The following is a 17,059-nucleotide window of genomic DNA, read 5'->3' as shown; positions in this document are numbered from 1 at the left end:
AGTGTGTGTTATGTGCCAGGCACTGTTCTGATCCAATATGTGAATTAACCCACTTCATCCATAGGACATAATAATTGTTATTATGTCCACTTTTCAGATAAGGAAGTTGAGGCACAGAAGTTAAGAAACTTGCTTAATGTCATAACGTTTTGAAATGGCAGAGTCAGGATTTGGACTCAGGTGCAGCTTAACAGCAGAACTCTTAACCACACCAACAGGACAGCACCGTAGAAAGAAGCCATCCAGGGAACACAGCTACACTGATTCAACCTCCTGCTCCCCCTGGAAAGACTTACTAAAAACCAGACACTGGGGTAGCTTTCTCAGCTCAGCGGGTGGCTAGGGCCAAGAGTGTAGAGGCACCATTCCTATTATTTTTCTCTTTCTAGGCTTAGGATGAATCAAGGGGGAATAACGCAGGATTCCTTTCACAAATGTTAAAGGCTCGCCGTGCACTGGGCGCTCTGCTGCTGTCTGGGATGGGCAGGAGAGAATCGCCCAGAAAACAGCCTCTTGATAGTACGGGGTTGCGGGGTGGGGGGGGTAGGCAACTACGAATGATCGCATCCCACAGAAATACTTTGATCCCAAATTCCAGAGTTTAAAGATGGGATCTTGTCCCAAAATGTGACTGAATGACCAGCATATTCAAAGAACATACACAAGAAGATGAAAGAAGTCCGCATCATACTTACTTCATAGCCTTACTAAACAAGGACACTGTGTACATTCCCGCCTGGCTGGAATTTCTAACCATAAATGCTCCTTCTTTTCCCTAAATAGGAAGGAGAGTGTGGAAGGGACAGAAAACATTTTCATTATTCTTGAAAACGATTTGCCCTGGTAGGTGGTAGGAAAGTAGATCTTTTAGATCCACTTTAAACATTGATGGCACAGATTACTCACCAGTTGGCACAGAAGGGACCCCTGGTTTAGCTTTCCTCCTTCTCTCACTCAGTGTCTTTATAGATCTACCCTGTGTGCTTCAACTCTTCCTCTCCAGTTAATTTTTAACCTTCTCTGATAATTTTCCCTGTTTTGTGTTTGTGCAAGCCTAACATTTTAATCTTTCAGAGATAAAATTTTAAACCACATATCACCATATCATGCCCTTGGAAGGTTTTAGAAAACCAAAGATGCAGAACAAATCATTTATTAAATTTATGCTCAACTTGTTTTTTGTAATGTGCTGATACTAAGCATATTTAGATTTAGACAAAGTGGATATTAAACCATGCATGTGACAAAATACCAAGTTAGGTAGTGGTCACCACATTCTCACTAGTACCCCTCCAAGAAATAATTGGTGTGTTGTATTAGGTTGCACTATAGCAAAGTGTCATTTTTGTAGGTCAAAAGAGTTTGCAGTTGGTAAGTCCATTACCAATTAGTAACAAAATCCAATAGATTTATTCCCCATTACATCTGCTGTACTCTGGTTTAGGTGCTAATGGTTTTAGTGACAGGCTTGAAGTATGAGGTACAGATGGCCCCCAGTAAATCATCTCTCTGTATATTCCTGCCCTGTGTAGTCCCCTCCCACATCGACTCTGGGCCGGCCCAGCTGATTTGCTTTGGCCAGTGGGACATTAGCAAACATGACAAAAGCTGAGACCGTGTAATTGCTTGCACTGAACTGTGGGGCTTGGCCTCTTCAACCACTGCCTTGAGATGACCGTGCTGTGAGGAAGCCCAAGTTAGCCACATGGAGATGGAATATGGCACCCTGGTTGACTACCCCAGCTAACCCGACCCTTAGTCAATCCACCAGCTAAATGCAGCCACATGAGTGACCCTAAGCAAAACCTGCAGAACTGCTGGCCCAGCTGACTCATAGAACGGTGAAGAATCATAAAGCTTGTTGTTTCAAGCCACTACATTTTGGAGTGGTTTCTTACAGAGCACTAGGGTTAGAGGAAGTGGCTGGCTGTGAGGGGCCTGGTAACCCACAGGGCGGACAGTTAACACTCTGACGTCTTGGCTGTGTAACTCGCAGCAAGGTTTCTATGAGCAGTGCATTACCCTCCACGCCCAACACTAGAAAGACATTCTTAGAGGCCATTTTAAAGACTAGACTACTTACCTTTTGTCTCAGTAACTGCTCAGATTGTGACCTGGAGATGTTACCTGCAAACCAGCTGCAATAGAAAGGATTTCCATTTTGAGAATTAATAGTTTTTAATTGCATAACTTGTCACTTAACTTTCTCACCTGTAAAATGAGGCATTGGCCCAGATCAGGGTTTTCCAAACCTGGCTGTTCAAGAGGATCACTTGAGGAGGTGTTAAAAACTCAGACTCCTCAGTCTCCGCCACCCAATTATGATTCTGGGGTGCGGCCCTGATCATTTCCCCAGTGCACGCCTCTCCACCCCATTGGAATCTAGAAATGATGGAGATAGAGACTGTCTATATGGTCAGATCTGGGCTTTCCAAGTCAAAGAAAGCCTTCCAATTCATCTAAATGCGAAAGACTAAAATCCATGATTAGAGGTTCTCTCCCTTTGGTTTAAGTCTTTGTCATCTGTTAAAGTATAATTATCTTTGGATGATTTTTGTGCTAGCATTTCTCAGTCATTTTTCTTTTTAACATCTTTATTGGAGTATAATTGCTTTACAATGGTGTGTTAGTTTCTGCTTTATAACAAAGTGAATCAGCTATACGTATACATATGTCCCCATATCCCCTCCCTCTGGCGTCTCCCTCCCACCCTCCCTATCCCACCCCTCTAGGTGGTCACAGAGCACCGAGCTGATCTCCCTGTGCCATGCAGCTGCTTCCCACTAGCTATCGGTTTTACATTTTGTATCTCAGTCATTTTTATCTTAGTTTGAATGATTCCAGTAGTTGCTTTCCAGAGGGTAGATGTTGGGGAAGAAGCTACGGTTAAAGGGGAACCAGAAGGTGGTGAAGAGTGACATGTACTTTGTAAATGCTCTCACTGCACTCGTAGCCAATGAATCAATAACAGCACTCATACAAAACCAGAACTAGAAATATGTGTTACCCTAGTGTCCAACTGAATTGGTCGCTGTTGGGTAGCAGGTGTCTGAGAGATGCAGTGCGCCTTATTACTCCCACCTCTCCTTAATGCCAGACTTTAAGTCCAAGAGACGATTATTTTGTCCCTATTTGCTGTCGAATGATAGAGTCTTAGATTTTGGAAAGGACCTTAACAGCCACTTAAGACCACCCTGTCTCAGTATAATTGGGGTGATCACACATTCTTATTTGCCCAGAGGAGTCCAGTTTATGCCTGATGTCCAGATGTAACATTGAGCAGTGCACTCTTTCTCTTCCTAAAGTGTCCTAGTTTGGATGTTCAATGATAAGGTCACTCTAGGAATAGGAATCTCTCAACATAAATGCTGTGATATTCAAGGCTCGGTTGTGCTACCTTGTAAAATTACTGCATCATAACTAACTTCACAATTGGACTCAACGCTAATAAGAGCCTTCAAACATCATCCTGGCAAGGGGCCTCCAGGGAAGAAATAATCAGCAGAAATGTCATGGGCTGTATCTATGAAGTCAAAGCGAAATGAAGAGGAGGCCAGGTATGTGATAAATCCCAGGAATATGTGCAGCTGATTTAGATCATCCAGACTGGGGAAAAATACTTTCATTAGTAACAACCCAGTTCATTGTCACCCATCCTCCAAATACGTGGCCCAGAACCTCACATGAGTGTCTCCATGTAAATACAGCCTCCTGAGCAAGTTTGAGCCATCTGCTTATAACCTTAGGGGAAGAAAACAATAGAAACATCTATGTCTAGTTTTAGAGAAACACAGGGGACTTTCAAAACTCACTCATAGTCATCAAGGTTTTCCTCTTCTTCAGATGAACTTGACTCAGGGGATCCCCTTAAGAAGAGAGGGAATGACATGAATACAAAAAAAAAAAAAACCACCAAGAAATAATCCAGGTGCCTCACAGTGCCATATCAAGTCCCACCCTGCTTTCATCCATGTGAATAAAATCTGGACTGTTAGCTTCTCCTTTTTTGCACTTGGGAAGGTGTCAGCGGAGTGAAGAGAGAATTGCTTAAAAGTTGAGTTCATGCCCTGTTTCATGAGAAATTGGCTCCTTGATACAGAAGGCCCCCAGGAATGTAGATTTCTTTGACTCTGTCAGAAGAGCGGGCTCGTGAAATAAATGAGGACGCTTCCGGGAGAGCCGTGATATAAAGCTAGAGAAAATCTTGGTTGTGTATAGAGCTATTCTAAGAGAAGAGTTACTCAACTCTACGTTGTTTTCCCTCCTGCTAGAGATGCCTGAGCCCGGTATGTCCGTGTTCATGAGAACACCAATGTATATCATGAACGATGGGTAGGAAGTATCAGCGTGACCCAGAAGCCATCAACTCAGACCACCTTCAGGGTTCAGAGAAGCAAACTACCTGGATTTGTTTTATATTTACCTTAAAAAGTAAAGGCTAGTTGCAAAATTATTACAAATGTGGTTAGTTTTCCTGCAAATGGAAGAAATCCTGGGTGTAAAAGAATATCTGAATTTGATTTACCATGACATCTTTAAGGTGCTGTGATCTACAACATTTCTTTCCCTTTGGTTACTGCATGCCAAATCTTCACTGCTACAAAAAAGAGGGATACATTTCATAAATTGATGTTTATTTATAAATGTTAAATGACAAAAGTAATTTTGTTAGATATGTTTCAGCTTTAACATTTTGACCCATTTATGTCACTTGGTTTGGAAATGGAAGCTATTGAGTCATTTTCACATTTTCAGACTTGCAGGGACGCCACTAAAAAGCAGTAGTTTGACAGGATGCCTAAACAAAAGAGAATTTTAATAATGGCTCATAATAACCCCGAACAATAGAAAACTTGGATTAATAAATCATCTTGACTGGGTTTGCCCTGATTTTCTTGTATGTATGCAAGCATTCTGTTGCTGATATATTTTAAAATAAGTTATTTTCCTCTTTGCTGTTATGATTGCAAAGGAAAGTCCTGAAAATACCAAACCGTTTAACTCCATGTGGACACAGATGGATCTGCAGGATTCTCTTCATCCTCTGCCACCCATCATTTTCTCTCTCTCGTTTGGGGTGCGAAGCGGAGCATGAGGAAGTACCGACTTCTCCAAGTCCAAAGGCCGTTTTATTTAGAATGTAGGACCTACTTCCTGTTTGCCTTCACAGCCCAGGGTCTTTTTCAAAACCACACTGCAGTGAATGCCTGGAGAAGCCCCAGCACAGCAATGCCTCCTTCCCCAGCTTCCCAGACAGCCTTGCTCACTAACATAGCTTTTTCCCTTCAGTTCTTCATAAGAAAACTCTTATTTAAAAATGCTAAGCGATTTATTTAGCCTTTTTGTGGTTTTTAAGAGCACGTGGAGAGTATCCATCAATTGTGCATCGCTTAGGTTTATCCACGTGAGGGAATACTGTACAGACATTCAGAGTAATCAGGCAGGTTGCACAACACTGGGAATGTAATGAGCACTGCTGAACTCTACACTGCAAAATGACTAAGGTGGTAAACTTTACATTACGTTTTACCACAATTAAAACTTTAAAAAATTAAAAATTTAGTATGTCCTCATGTATTCAAATGTCCCAGATGGTAAGTGAAAAGAGGAAGTGGCAAAGAAGACTGTGTGGGCGAAGGTGTACCTCCTGAGAAGGCAGCCATGGCCTCAGTTGATTTACTGGTCATTTGGCCAGTGATACTGAAGTACATTAAAAAGTAACCCACTCTGAGCTCTCTCAGATGGAGGATATAGTTTAAAGATTTGGTGTTCTGGAGCATGGGGTTATTTGGAGGAAGAGGGGAGAGAAAGGAAAGGGAATAAAATGCTCAAGTATTACTTAGATCATTAGATATGATCATCTAAATGGAAAGTCTGTGCTGCTGAGTCTCAGCAGGGCCACCGCTATCCAGGCTTCCGGCTCAGGCACTGAACATTTTCTCAGAGGGCATCTCTATCTCAGGTGAGGCCTGTGTGGACCGAGTTGAGGCTCAGCTCCAAGGCAGTGGGGCAGTGTCTACTCTATGCACCGCACAGCCAGACTGAAAGCTGGGGTTTACCTTTTCAGTCTTCTTACTTGCCACCAGTCAGGGCAGTCTTCTCTTGGCATATACCACATGTTGACGTTTGACTGGGAGCCACAGTTTTTCTTGGAGTCACTGTCATACTGAGCTAGAGCGGTACTTGAAGATGGTTCATCCATCTTGAGAATAGGAACTGCTCGAGGAATCTTCAGCTTTGGAGGATAAGAGATTTTAGTACATCACAGTGAGGCACAGATGCATGAACTGGGGACTAACAACCAAAGTATATTAGCTCTTAAATTTTAAAAAATCGGAAGGAAGGGAGGAGGGAAGGGAGGGAGTGGGGGAGGGAGGGAGAAAGGAGAGGGGAGGGGGAGGGAGGGAAGGAAGGGAGTGGGGAGGGAGGAAGGAGGAGGGGAGGGAGGAAGGGAGGGGAGACGGGGGAGGAAGGGAGGAGGGGGAGGAGGGAGGGAGGGAGAAGGAGGAATGGGGAGGGAGGGAGGAGGGGGAGGGGGAAGGGAGGGAGGGAGGGGGGAAGGAGGAAGGGGAAGGGAGAAAGGGGGAGGGAGGGGGAGGGAATTACTTGCCAGAGACTAGATGCCAGGGTTTTGGGCTCCTAAATTATCCTCTGCTCTTAGATTTGTTTAAAATAAACTTTATTAGAGTATAATTTACATACCACATACTATAAAATTCACCCTTTGTAAGTGTAGAATTCAGTGATTTTCAGTAAATTTATCAAGTTGAGCAGTCATCACCACAATCCAGTCTTAGCATCCTTCTATCACTCCTGTAAGATCTCTCGGGCCCATTTCTAGTTAGTCTCCGTTCCCATCCTGCCCCTAGGTAACCACTAATTGACCTTTGCTTATTCTGGACATTGCTCTTAGGTGTTTTACAGAGCCATAATTTTCAAGCTTCAGGGCTGTAGCATGTATCCAAACCAAAAAAAGCAATATCACTGATAACAAACTAAAACCCCCAAACCTTAAAAATTCCATCAGTTTCCTAGGGCTGCCATAACAAATTACTACACATTTGGTGGTTGAAAACAACAGAAATTTATTCTCTCACAGCTCTGGAGGTCAAAAGTCCAAAATCAAGGTTTCACTTAAAGGCTGTGGGGGAGGATCTTTGCTTGCCTCTTCCAGCTTCTGGTGGTTCTAGGCATTCTTGGCTTGTGGCATCATAAGTCCAATCTCTGCTTAGGTCTTTAAATGGCCTCCTTCTCTGTGTATCTCTCTGTGTCCCCTCCTCTTCTTATAAGGACATCAGTGATTGAATTTATGATCTATCCTAATCCAGTATGATCTCATCTTGATCCTTAACTAATTATATCTGCAAAGACCCTCTTTCCAAATGAGGTCACATTCTGAGGTTTTGGGTGGACATGAATCTGGGGAGACAAAAATTCAACCTATGACAATAATGGATTTCTTTTTGTCCTTCATGTTGGTTTACAAAAGTTACATGGTTTTTACTTAGATAGAAAGAGAGAAGTAAGTATGTGTGAATGTGTGTAGGTGAAAATAAGTACCCAAGACACCACAGAGCTGATGGGTGGATGGAGATGCTCCCTTACTTTCAGGTGAGCTTCCACAAAACCACAGAGAGGCCATTTTATGTGTCTCCTGGCATTTGAGGAGGCTGACACCTACCTGGGAAGCCTAAAAGCAGGAAGTTATGGCTTTGAACCCAAGAGAGCAGAGTACAAGGATAGCCTGTACTGTGAGCGCGAGCCACATACAGTTTTACTGAGCAGAGCAATCAAGGTTTTGTTTGTTTTCCTGTAGGCCAACTCCACCCTTGAGTGAGGGTTGGCTGGGAGCCATCTTGAAAGGAACTCTGCCCCAGATGAGTGAATGGACCCAGTAGAAAGTTTGAGGATAGAAACCGAAGAGCTAAGGGTCAAGACATTTGCTCTGTCGTAAAACTGCACCCCAGGGGGAAATCCACGAAAGTCTCCTGTATGATAAAGAATCAGCACTGGAAAACTGTCTCACCCAGAAGCCACCACTACCAAATCATGATGGGAGTGGCCACGTATGACTGTCTCTTTTTCATTAGGCCGTCTCTTCCTGGGCCTCAATCCTGAAAGCGTCAGAAATCTCAGCCTCTCCATGACCTCTCCCCCAAAGCAGGCTGCCCTCTGATGTAGACTTGAGCTAAGGGAAGGGGGGGATGTTTTAACTTGAAATGACGTTTCGAGTCATGGGATTATAACATTGGATGGATCACTTTAGAGGCTCTTCTCATGACTACTAGTAATTGGGAAATTTTATGTCATCTGAGGTAATGACATACCTCAGGGACAGAGAAGAAAGCCCACCAAGTGGCTCTGAAGGGATAATGGAAGGAAAGAATTATATTCTGCTCGTGCCCTATGGGGTCCCGTTCCTTTGCCAGGATACGAACATGAGGCAGACTTAGCCATGCTGGTGGTGGGGGAGGAATGTCAGCCAATAATAGCTGCCTGTTATATGTGATGCCATCTTAAGGGCTTCTCCCACATACACCATTTTTTGTGTTTACAGGTTAGAAAAAGGCCCAGTCGTTAAATGCAAAAAACATAAAATGGTAAAATGGTTCTATGTTTGAATTTATTATTTGCTACTGCCATGGCTATTGGCGATAGGTCACGTCTTCTCTCTCTTTGCTGGGCATTCTGAATGAAGCCCATGTATTCTAGTCTTGAATTTGGCAACTCTTGGTTTATTTAATATATCCTGACTATGAAAAAATTGAAATGTCGACTTACCACTCTGTCTGGGAAGATGGGAACTCTGTGTTTTTCTTCTTTGGGTTCAATGTGCAGATCAGCATCTGAAGAGTAAAACCAAGTAATAGCAGAAAAAACTTTAAATAAAACAAAGCAAAACACCCAATGTTATGAATCAAAAGAGTGAACTAGATTGTGTGAGCAATACTCCAGATTACATGAACTTAGACAGAACATCTGGAGTGATTCTGTTGCTTTCCTGTATAATACCCGACTCAGATACCACTTCACCATTGATTATCAGTATCTTCCCAAGTGGATAAGAAATTCAAGGTCCTCTAAATTCTATAAACTGTTAATTTATACCACATTTCCACCTCGTATCTGAGTAACAGATATCTAATCTCATTGGGTAGTATCTACGACCCTAGGATTCAGAATCCATGTCTGATTCTTCTTTGATCAGCTCATACAAGATGCATAGAAATAGCTGATTTATAAGTGAACAAACTTATCATATGCTTCCCCCCCCTCCCGTTGTTAGGATACTTGTTGGTTTTTCTTTCTGCTCACACATGTAGATAGACATCCAGGTTGTGAGGGTGAAGCCATTGTATGCCTTATAAGTGGGGTCGCCATATGGTTTATTGACTCAGCTGGAACATTTCTGACAGTGATGGGTAGGCTTTTAATAATTATGCCTGGTCCCCAGCTGCAGGATGAGATTGTCCCAAACAAATTGGGGTGTATGGTCAACTTATTTATAGGCCATATATACCTTGGACAGAGGGTGGTCCATGACATTTTGGAAACAGAAGGAAGCAAAGATGCCCAACTGTTCCCTTCCTAGTAGATGTGCCTGCGGGCTGCCTTGTAGCTCAGCAGAGGAGGAGGCCGAGGGAAGAAGTTACACACTTAGGCAGACAGACAATATCACAGCTGTCTGCAAGCCATGACATCTCTACTACATTCTGTAGTTTTCTTCAGAGGCCGGCAGAGAGCCTTTGGCCCCCAGGACACATGGCAGGTGCCATCCAGACAGAGCCCAGGAAGATAATCCCAAGGCAGTGCTCTCTCTGGCCTGTTTTCCTGCTCTTTCCCAGGGAGTTAGGGCAAAGTCAGAGCTGGAATCTGGCCTGCTGAGTAATAATGCTGACCATAGACAGAATCATTGGGGTAAATGATTAATGCTGTATGCAGACATTACTCTCTGGCCCTTCACACTGGAGGGAAGATACATGCACAGTTCATTCTGTACAGTTCATTAAATCATTACAATTCATGAGTATAAAGGGCAATGTGATCTAATTAAGATGAATAAATATTCATTGTATAGTTTAATTGAGATGGGAAATACAATGAATATTTAGTCACTGATTCTGTTGTAAAATTACCTGTAGTATTAACACGATTGTCGGGGGTCAATACTATTGTGGGGTGAATTTGAATGATATTTCACGTCCTTGTTTTACAGTTCCTGAAGTTGTTATCATGCAGGTGATCTCATTTAATTCTTTAAAGTCATTATAGTCCAAGCATATTTTGTCCAGGCTGGTAAAACTGTTACCAAAATAAGTTCTCCTTCTTATTTATCAACAACTTCATGTTGTTAAGCAACGATAAACTTCTAAAATATATGACTGCTTCATGTAAGTATCCTGGTGATAGAATGGGGCCCCGTAGGGCACAAGCAGAAAACAACATAATTCATTCCCTCCCTTAGCCCTTCAAAGCCACTCAGTGGGCTTTCTGTCCCTGGATAAAGTCTCAGGCAGATTTCCCTGGGAATATAACTCTGGATGGAATCCGATTGCATGTAAAGCAAACCCTACACTACTTTCTGTGATGTTATTAAGAAATCAACAAACATGTACAGAATGGCAAACCACTTTAAATATATCTGAAAACTTGGCCATCCATCATTTTGGTATATATGGCGATTAAAAGTGTTACTTAAATTTTATCCTTGGACATATTTTTGAAAAGAATGTTGGTTTTTTAAGTTTATGATGTTAGTTTGTGAACCATGGTGATATGTTCACCACGTTCTACCCATCTGGAGTTTATCTTCAACCAGGAAGAATTTTGGGAGGAAATAAACAGCTCCTTGCTTGATTTATGATTTCCATTTAAAAATATTTCTCATGACATGAATGAATGGCAGATGTTCATATTGTTATTATTTTAAGGAACATGACTCAGTTGACCCTGGAATTAGATTTCATTTGCTAGATATCATGTTCGAAGCTGGATATTCATGATGCTGACCAATCTGGCACATCTTGTTTTCCTGAACTGGCGAGCTGTTCTGGCATTTGCCAGGTTTGCCTAAAGGGCCTCGTCCACCCAGGGTCCAGCCCGACAGAGGGGTCACATTACATGCTTCCCAGAGAGTACATCCTGGGGCCGCTTTGCAACTCTGCTGGCAGCACAGGAACTTCCCGTACACGAAGAACCCACTGTGGTACTTGATCAGCAGATGGGGGTTGCCCCTTATCTCTGGGGAGCAGGCAGGAAGAAAACATAGCATGAGTAAACGTTGGCCCAAGAGAAGAAACACATTCAGTAAGTGCTGTTATCATAAAACAATGAAAACCTCATTTTGCTAGCAACCAGGCTAAGAGCAAATGGTTCCCAAAGGATGTAAGTCTTTCACTCAGGAGTTAAAAAGCCAAAAAGAAAAGTCTAATCATGTTTTAGTAAGAACAACACAATAACTTATATCAGTCTTAAAAAAAAAACTGCTAGAAACTACATATACGCATCAGCTTGGTGTTAGGATTTTAGAGTAGGACTAGATCTTAGCAAGAAGAAAAGAAGTTTCCAATAAACATATACTCCCCCCGCTTCTGCTTTTTATTTTGAAACATTTCAAATGTGCAGAAAAGTTGCAAGAATAGTGCAGTGAATGTCCATATACCCTTCACACAGACTCACCAACTTTTAACTGTTTGCCACATTTGTTTCATCTCATTTTCTCTCTGTACATACACATTATTATTAAAATTTTTTATCATTATTATATTTTGCTTAACCATTTGAGAGTAAGTCACAGATATCATGACCTAAATAATGTCATCCATAACTACTTTAGCATGTAACTTCTGTTAACAAGGACATTTCCTTACATAACTGTAATACAATTATCAAATTCAAGAAATTTAACACTGATACCATACTGTTACTTAATATATATTTTGTATTCAAAAATTTTCCAGTTATTCCAATAATACCCTTTGTAATCATTCACTTTTTCTGATGGAGGATCCAATCTAGAAACACACATGGCATTTAGTTTTCTAGTTTTTCTTGAGCTAGAACAGTTTCTCATCCCTTCTTGGTCTTCCGTGACTTTTGACCTGTTTCCACTAAGGAATAAACGGTTTGTGGGGCTACTTTTCTAGGAATATGTGCATATTTAAAAAAACCATGTTGTTTTCTCTTACCTGGACCACTTGCTTCTCCTACGGAATAGGTTGCTAAACCCTTTCATACAAAGGGAAAATTAAGCCCTATGAGTGAAAAAGGATGTATTTGCATTGAAGTAGAGTAGGTGGTTGTCTAAGTGGTGTAATTTGAGGGGTAGTGAGAAGAGCCCGAACCTAAAACTTAAATGAAGTAAAATCTTCCCCCATCTGGGAGCTTAATATCTGAAATTCCACCAGTAGAGTCACTCGTTTGAGTTAAATACTGTCCTCACACCATTACCCACCTTTAAAATAAAAATATCATAGGGAGAAACATCATAGTGCCAAATTAGTAATAATTTTCTCTCTTCTGTCAAAGGTTGTTACCAGGGCAGCCTAAGAATCACTAAATAAATGTTTCATGAAATTCCCAGTTTTGCCTGGCATTTATACTGTACTGTTTAAAAAGTTGGGTTTGGGTAATTGAATTATGTGTTCTCCGTAATTAGGTATGTGACGTTTGCCATGTCTGTTTAATTTCACTTATCTGAAAAATGGAGAATAGTATTATTACCCCTTGCCATAGAGTTGTCAAGAGGATTACCTAAGAAAATGTTTTACAACTACTTGACACAGTAGCTGGCAAATGATAAGTATTAGTAAGTATTAGACATAATTTTCTGTAAATATCCAAAGCACAGTAGCTACGGGACCCAAGAGAGAGCCCCATGAGGATCTAGACTTTGCTCTGATAAAGGCAAGCGCAGTGGGTGGAGAGCAGGTGGTCTGGCTTCCTCCTAGCTGTGGGGAAGGCACAATAGCCAGCTCTGTGCTGGGCAGAAAAGGGAATCCGATCCCCAGGCTTCCTCTAGGTAACAAAGAGAATGCAAAACAAGGATGAGTGCAGCACATTCTCTGAGGTTGGTAGGAAAATCAACAGATTCCTCTGTCGGCGTTAGGCCCTTTTATTGCCATATCTTTCCTCCACTAAGCCTCAAAAGAGCCCAGTCAGAGACTCCCTTTGGTGACATTTTTTTAAAATTACCTTTTTGTAATGCTTTCAACCACTGACTTCGGCTCTCTTCATTTGATGCATACACGTAGAGAAGCCCATCTTTATAGACAATCTGGAAAGGAAAAGATTTAGTGCATTTAGATATAATTGTGTAATAGTTCACTCTGGTACAACTACAAATTTTTGTTATCCAAGAGAAACACTGAGTTTGCCTATATAATACACATTAGCTCTGGAATTCGATTTTTTAAATCTAGTTATTTTTATCCTCCACCCCTCAATTTATTTTATCCCAGACACCTCTACACTTTGGAAAATCACAGCAATGATGCATCTGACAGCAGTGAACATTGAGGCCTCAGCAGGAATGCCCTGGACCATGGAGAATTAATAAAAGTATAAAATGTTTGACATTACAGGTGTCTTAGAAGTGTTCTGGTCTATCCACCAACCCAGTGCATGACTGTCTTTATAGCCCACTGGAAAATGTTTATCTGCTCTATCCTTGAAAATATGTTCAGGGATAGAATGTCCTTTATTTTTGCTATGCCATCCTTGCCAATTTCCATTCATTCTGATCATTATATGGTTCATGCTTATATTGAGTGAAAATATGTCTCCCTGTTACTTTACTCCCTTGGGTCATGTCCCACCCTTGGAATCCCCAGTATAAATCATTTTCTATTCCTTATGATACTTGGTGAAATGTTTAAACATTCCAATGTCTTGCCCAGATCCTTCTCTAGTTTATTCAGCGTTTGTGGGTAAACAATACAGACCATTTACTAAATACCAACTAGTTTCTGGGCTCTTTCCTAGATAATTTAACATTTTAATTCCCTTTCAAGTCTATAAAAATATATGATTATGCCCACTTTGCAAATGAAGAAACAAACTCAGAGAGATGTTGAGAATGTTGTCTATGGTTACACAAATATAAGCAGTGGGGCTAGGAGCTCTGTGGTGTTCCAAAGCTCATGTTCTTTTGAGTATTCCATGCCGTGGTGATACTCATTTGAAGCATCTTCCATGAGCACACGCTCCTCCGGTTTTTCCCAATTGGGCAATGTTCTTTTTTCTTTTTTTTTTTTTTAAGTGGGAAGTATGGACTGTTCACTGACTGGATTATTTTATTTTATTTCATTTTTTGGCCACTGTTCCCTCATACTAGCACAGGGTAGTCTGACCATTGGAAGAACAGTCTGTCTGTCTCTAGAGCAGAAAGATAAGTGTTCCTGATATAATAAAAGTAGGGCAGGTGTTAGATCAAGTCACTTCCATGGGGTACTGTAGGCACCCTCTCCATAGGAGACCAGTGTTTGAAATACTTCAGGGTAAAATTCAGACTCCTTAGCGTGCTGTGCAAAGGCATTCGTGATATGGCCCTGGCTGCCTCTGCAGGCTCGCCTCTCACTCTTTCATGGGGCTGCTTAATTCTAAGCACCACCTGGATTTCTCCAAACATGCCATACTGTTTCACCTACCAGGGTCTTGACATCTGCTGTTTCTTTGGTTTCGCTGCCCTTCCTGTTTTTGCTGGGCTAAACTCCCATTGTCCTTCCCAACCTGAGTGTCACCTCCAACAGGAAATCTCCCTGACCTCTTGGAGTGAGAAGTGCAGCTTCTCCTTTCTGGGACACCATGGCTACGCTGCCACCTTCGTCTTAACACCCACCTCCCTGCATTATAATGCTCTGTAAATGCCTTGGGGACAGGGATGGCATTTTATTCCTGATAGCGTGCCTAGTACCTTGTAGCATATTGGAAATGCTCCGCAGTGTTTGATGAAAGAGATCATCAGGCCCCAAGGCAAGTCAGACCACTAAGGCTTACACACTCATCTATCTTTCTCTCCTACTAGGGAAGGCAGCTTGGTGGATAGAATTTTAGCAAACTGCCCCGATCCTATCTGGGGATGTTCCAAATTCAGAGAGAGGTTGAGAATGCTCTCTATGGTTACACAAATATAAGCACCTGCCATCGTCTTAATGAATCATTTAGCAACATCTTTCTTTATCCCCCCAATACTGAGTTCATAATAGAAAATATTAAAAGAAGAGCCATCCATCCAATGGAATGTTATCCCTCCCCTTACCTGAAATGGGTATTGTCTCTCCACGGGGGTCTGCTCCTCAAGATTTACTTTCTCCACACATCTGATTTTCTTAATCTCAATTGATCCTTTTCTGCTGCCTCTTTTCTGAATTAAAAGGAAAATATAAGATGCCTCACGTGATATACCGTGGTGCACAAAGAACAGAATCAAGTTAACGTTACACTTAGGAGGGAGATTGGGAGATGAGATGGGCACGTGAGAATCATTCCAATTATTCCATAATAGTCAAAATCCAATGATGAGAGAATATATTTTTCGAGTGTGGACATAAACTCCTCCAAAAGCAAGTCTTCAAGCAGCACTTAATTTTTTTTGATAATCTTGAAACACATTTCAAATCACCTGCCATATGGTTAATCTATTCAGGAAAATTAAGCATCTTCATCTTGTTTCAATTTTATGACAGTATTTCAGTATTTCTACTGTGATAGAATTCTCAGCTGCACAGAAATAGTCTTATTTCCAGCATTTGTTAAGACAGGGTTTCTCATCTTCAGCACTATTCGGGGCCAGATCATTCTTTGTGGCGGGGCCAGCCTGGGCACTGTAGGATGTTTAGCTGCGTCCCTGGCCTCCACCCACTCGATGCCAGTAGCAGACTGCCCCCCTCCCCCAATGATGACAACCAAAAATGTCCCCAGCCATTGCCAAGTATCCTTTGGAGGGCAAAAATACCCCCAGTTGAGAACCACTGTTCTAAAGTTACAATTTGCCTTAGTAAAGTTAAGCAATGTTTGAAAATGCTTTATCTTGAATTAATTATAACTTGGCTAAGAAAAGACAATGTGATAAGTGAGTGCAAGTTGATTTTTACTGTGTTCGCTAAGAAACCTGATGTTTCCTTATATTAAGCACTTTGTGGAGACTTGAGAAAAATAAGTAGCATTAAAAACAATGAAATAAATAGGGTCTCACCATTTTGTCATATTCATAGTAGGAGAGGTTTGTTTTGGTCAAAACAAAAAGCCGCTCTTTGTAATTATTGGGTGACATTTTCTTCTTTTGCTGTGACCTTTTGAGAAGAAGTTCTTCTAGAATGGATTCTGTGTCCATATTGTCGTCCTAAATAAAATAAAATGATTAGAATGAATGTTGGCAGCATCTAGCTAGGTTGTCTTTTAGCTTTCATAATTTTTATTCAACTATTTCTCATTAACGCATAATATAAATAGTTTTTTAAAATTAGATTTAACAGTATAGAGGAAAATGCAATGAAGCAGGCTCTTAAACACACACATTCCTGCACTTTTTTCCTACTGCCTTGGCTTTGACATGTTTAAATACGTTGCTATTTTTATAGCATTTTATGCATTGTACTCATCTCCCACTTTGGATCATAAATTCACCATCTTCACGCTACCTTCCAGACCACCATGTCAAAATTCTCCTCTTTCCTTAAACATTCTGTGGACGTTTGTTGAATTGAATCGAATATCATCCAACTTTAAACAATCTGAACTCCAGACAGTTCACCGTGTCTGAAGCAACTGATCAATTGAAACTTCTCTCCACTAATGGGGCCAATTGTTGGACCAAATTATCCAAACCACTGTGAGACTCTGATATTGTTGTAAATGACACCACAGTCCCTGAACATGATCAGATCTTTAGCATAAAGGACTTGGGTATAATTTTCACTATTTCTGAGCATAAAACATTTTCAAAAGCTATCAAAAGAACTGAAAGAATTGGTACTTCATAAACTAAAAACACTCTTGCTTTTTCTTCCAAAACTGCATTAAACATTAAAAGTTAAGATATTTCTGGAAAATAAATGCA

At 41.2% G+C, this 17,059-nt stretch overlaps 1 protein-coding gene across 6 annotated transcripts in view; it reads right to left on the bottom strand.

Moving 5' to 3' along the window:
* The window catches only part of BMX (BMX non-receptor tyrosine kinase), a 53,559-nt gene that overhangs the window by 24,383 nt on the left and 12,117 nt on the right, over positions 1-17,059 (bottom strand). For 4 of the 6 annotated variants that reach the window (XM_082447147.1, XM_082447150.1, XM_082447152.1 and 1 more), the window contains exons 2-11: positions 16,196-16,342; positions 15,260-15,364; positions 13,195-13,276; positions 11,122-11,241; positions 8,782-8,846; positions 6,060-6,235; positions 4,526-4,597; positions 3,813-3,866; positions 2,084-2,138; positions 696-775 (exon numbers count right to left, since the gene is read on the bottom strand). In XM_082447147.1, the coding sequence (XP_082303273.1) occupies positions 696-775; positions 2,084-2,138; positions 3,813-3,866; positions 4,526-4,597; positions 6,060-6,235; positions 8,782-8,846; positions 11,122-11,241; positions 13,195-13,276; positions 15,260-15,364; positions 16,196-16,342 (956 nt within the window). The remainder of the gene's footprint in view (positions 1-695; positions 776-2,083; positions 2,139-3,812; positions 3,867-4,525; positions 4,598-6,059; positions 6,236-8,781; positions 8,847-11,121; positions 11,242-13,194; positions 13,277-15,259; positions 15,365-16,195; positions 16,343-17,059) is intronic. The other 2 variants (XM_082447148.1, XM_082447151.1) reach the window with 2 other exon arrangements.

Source organism: Balaenoptera physalus, assembly GCF_965194825.1.
Source record: "Balaenoptera physalus genome assembly, chromosome: X".
In the NCBI taxonomy this organism is placed as follows: Eukaryota; Metazoa; Chordata; class Mammalia; order Artiodactyla; family Balaenopteridae; genus Balaenoptera; species Balaenoptera physalus.
The sequence above is the reverse complement of the archived record's forward strand: the minus strand, read 5'-3'. Positions and strand labels throughout refer to the sequence as shown.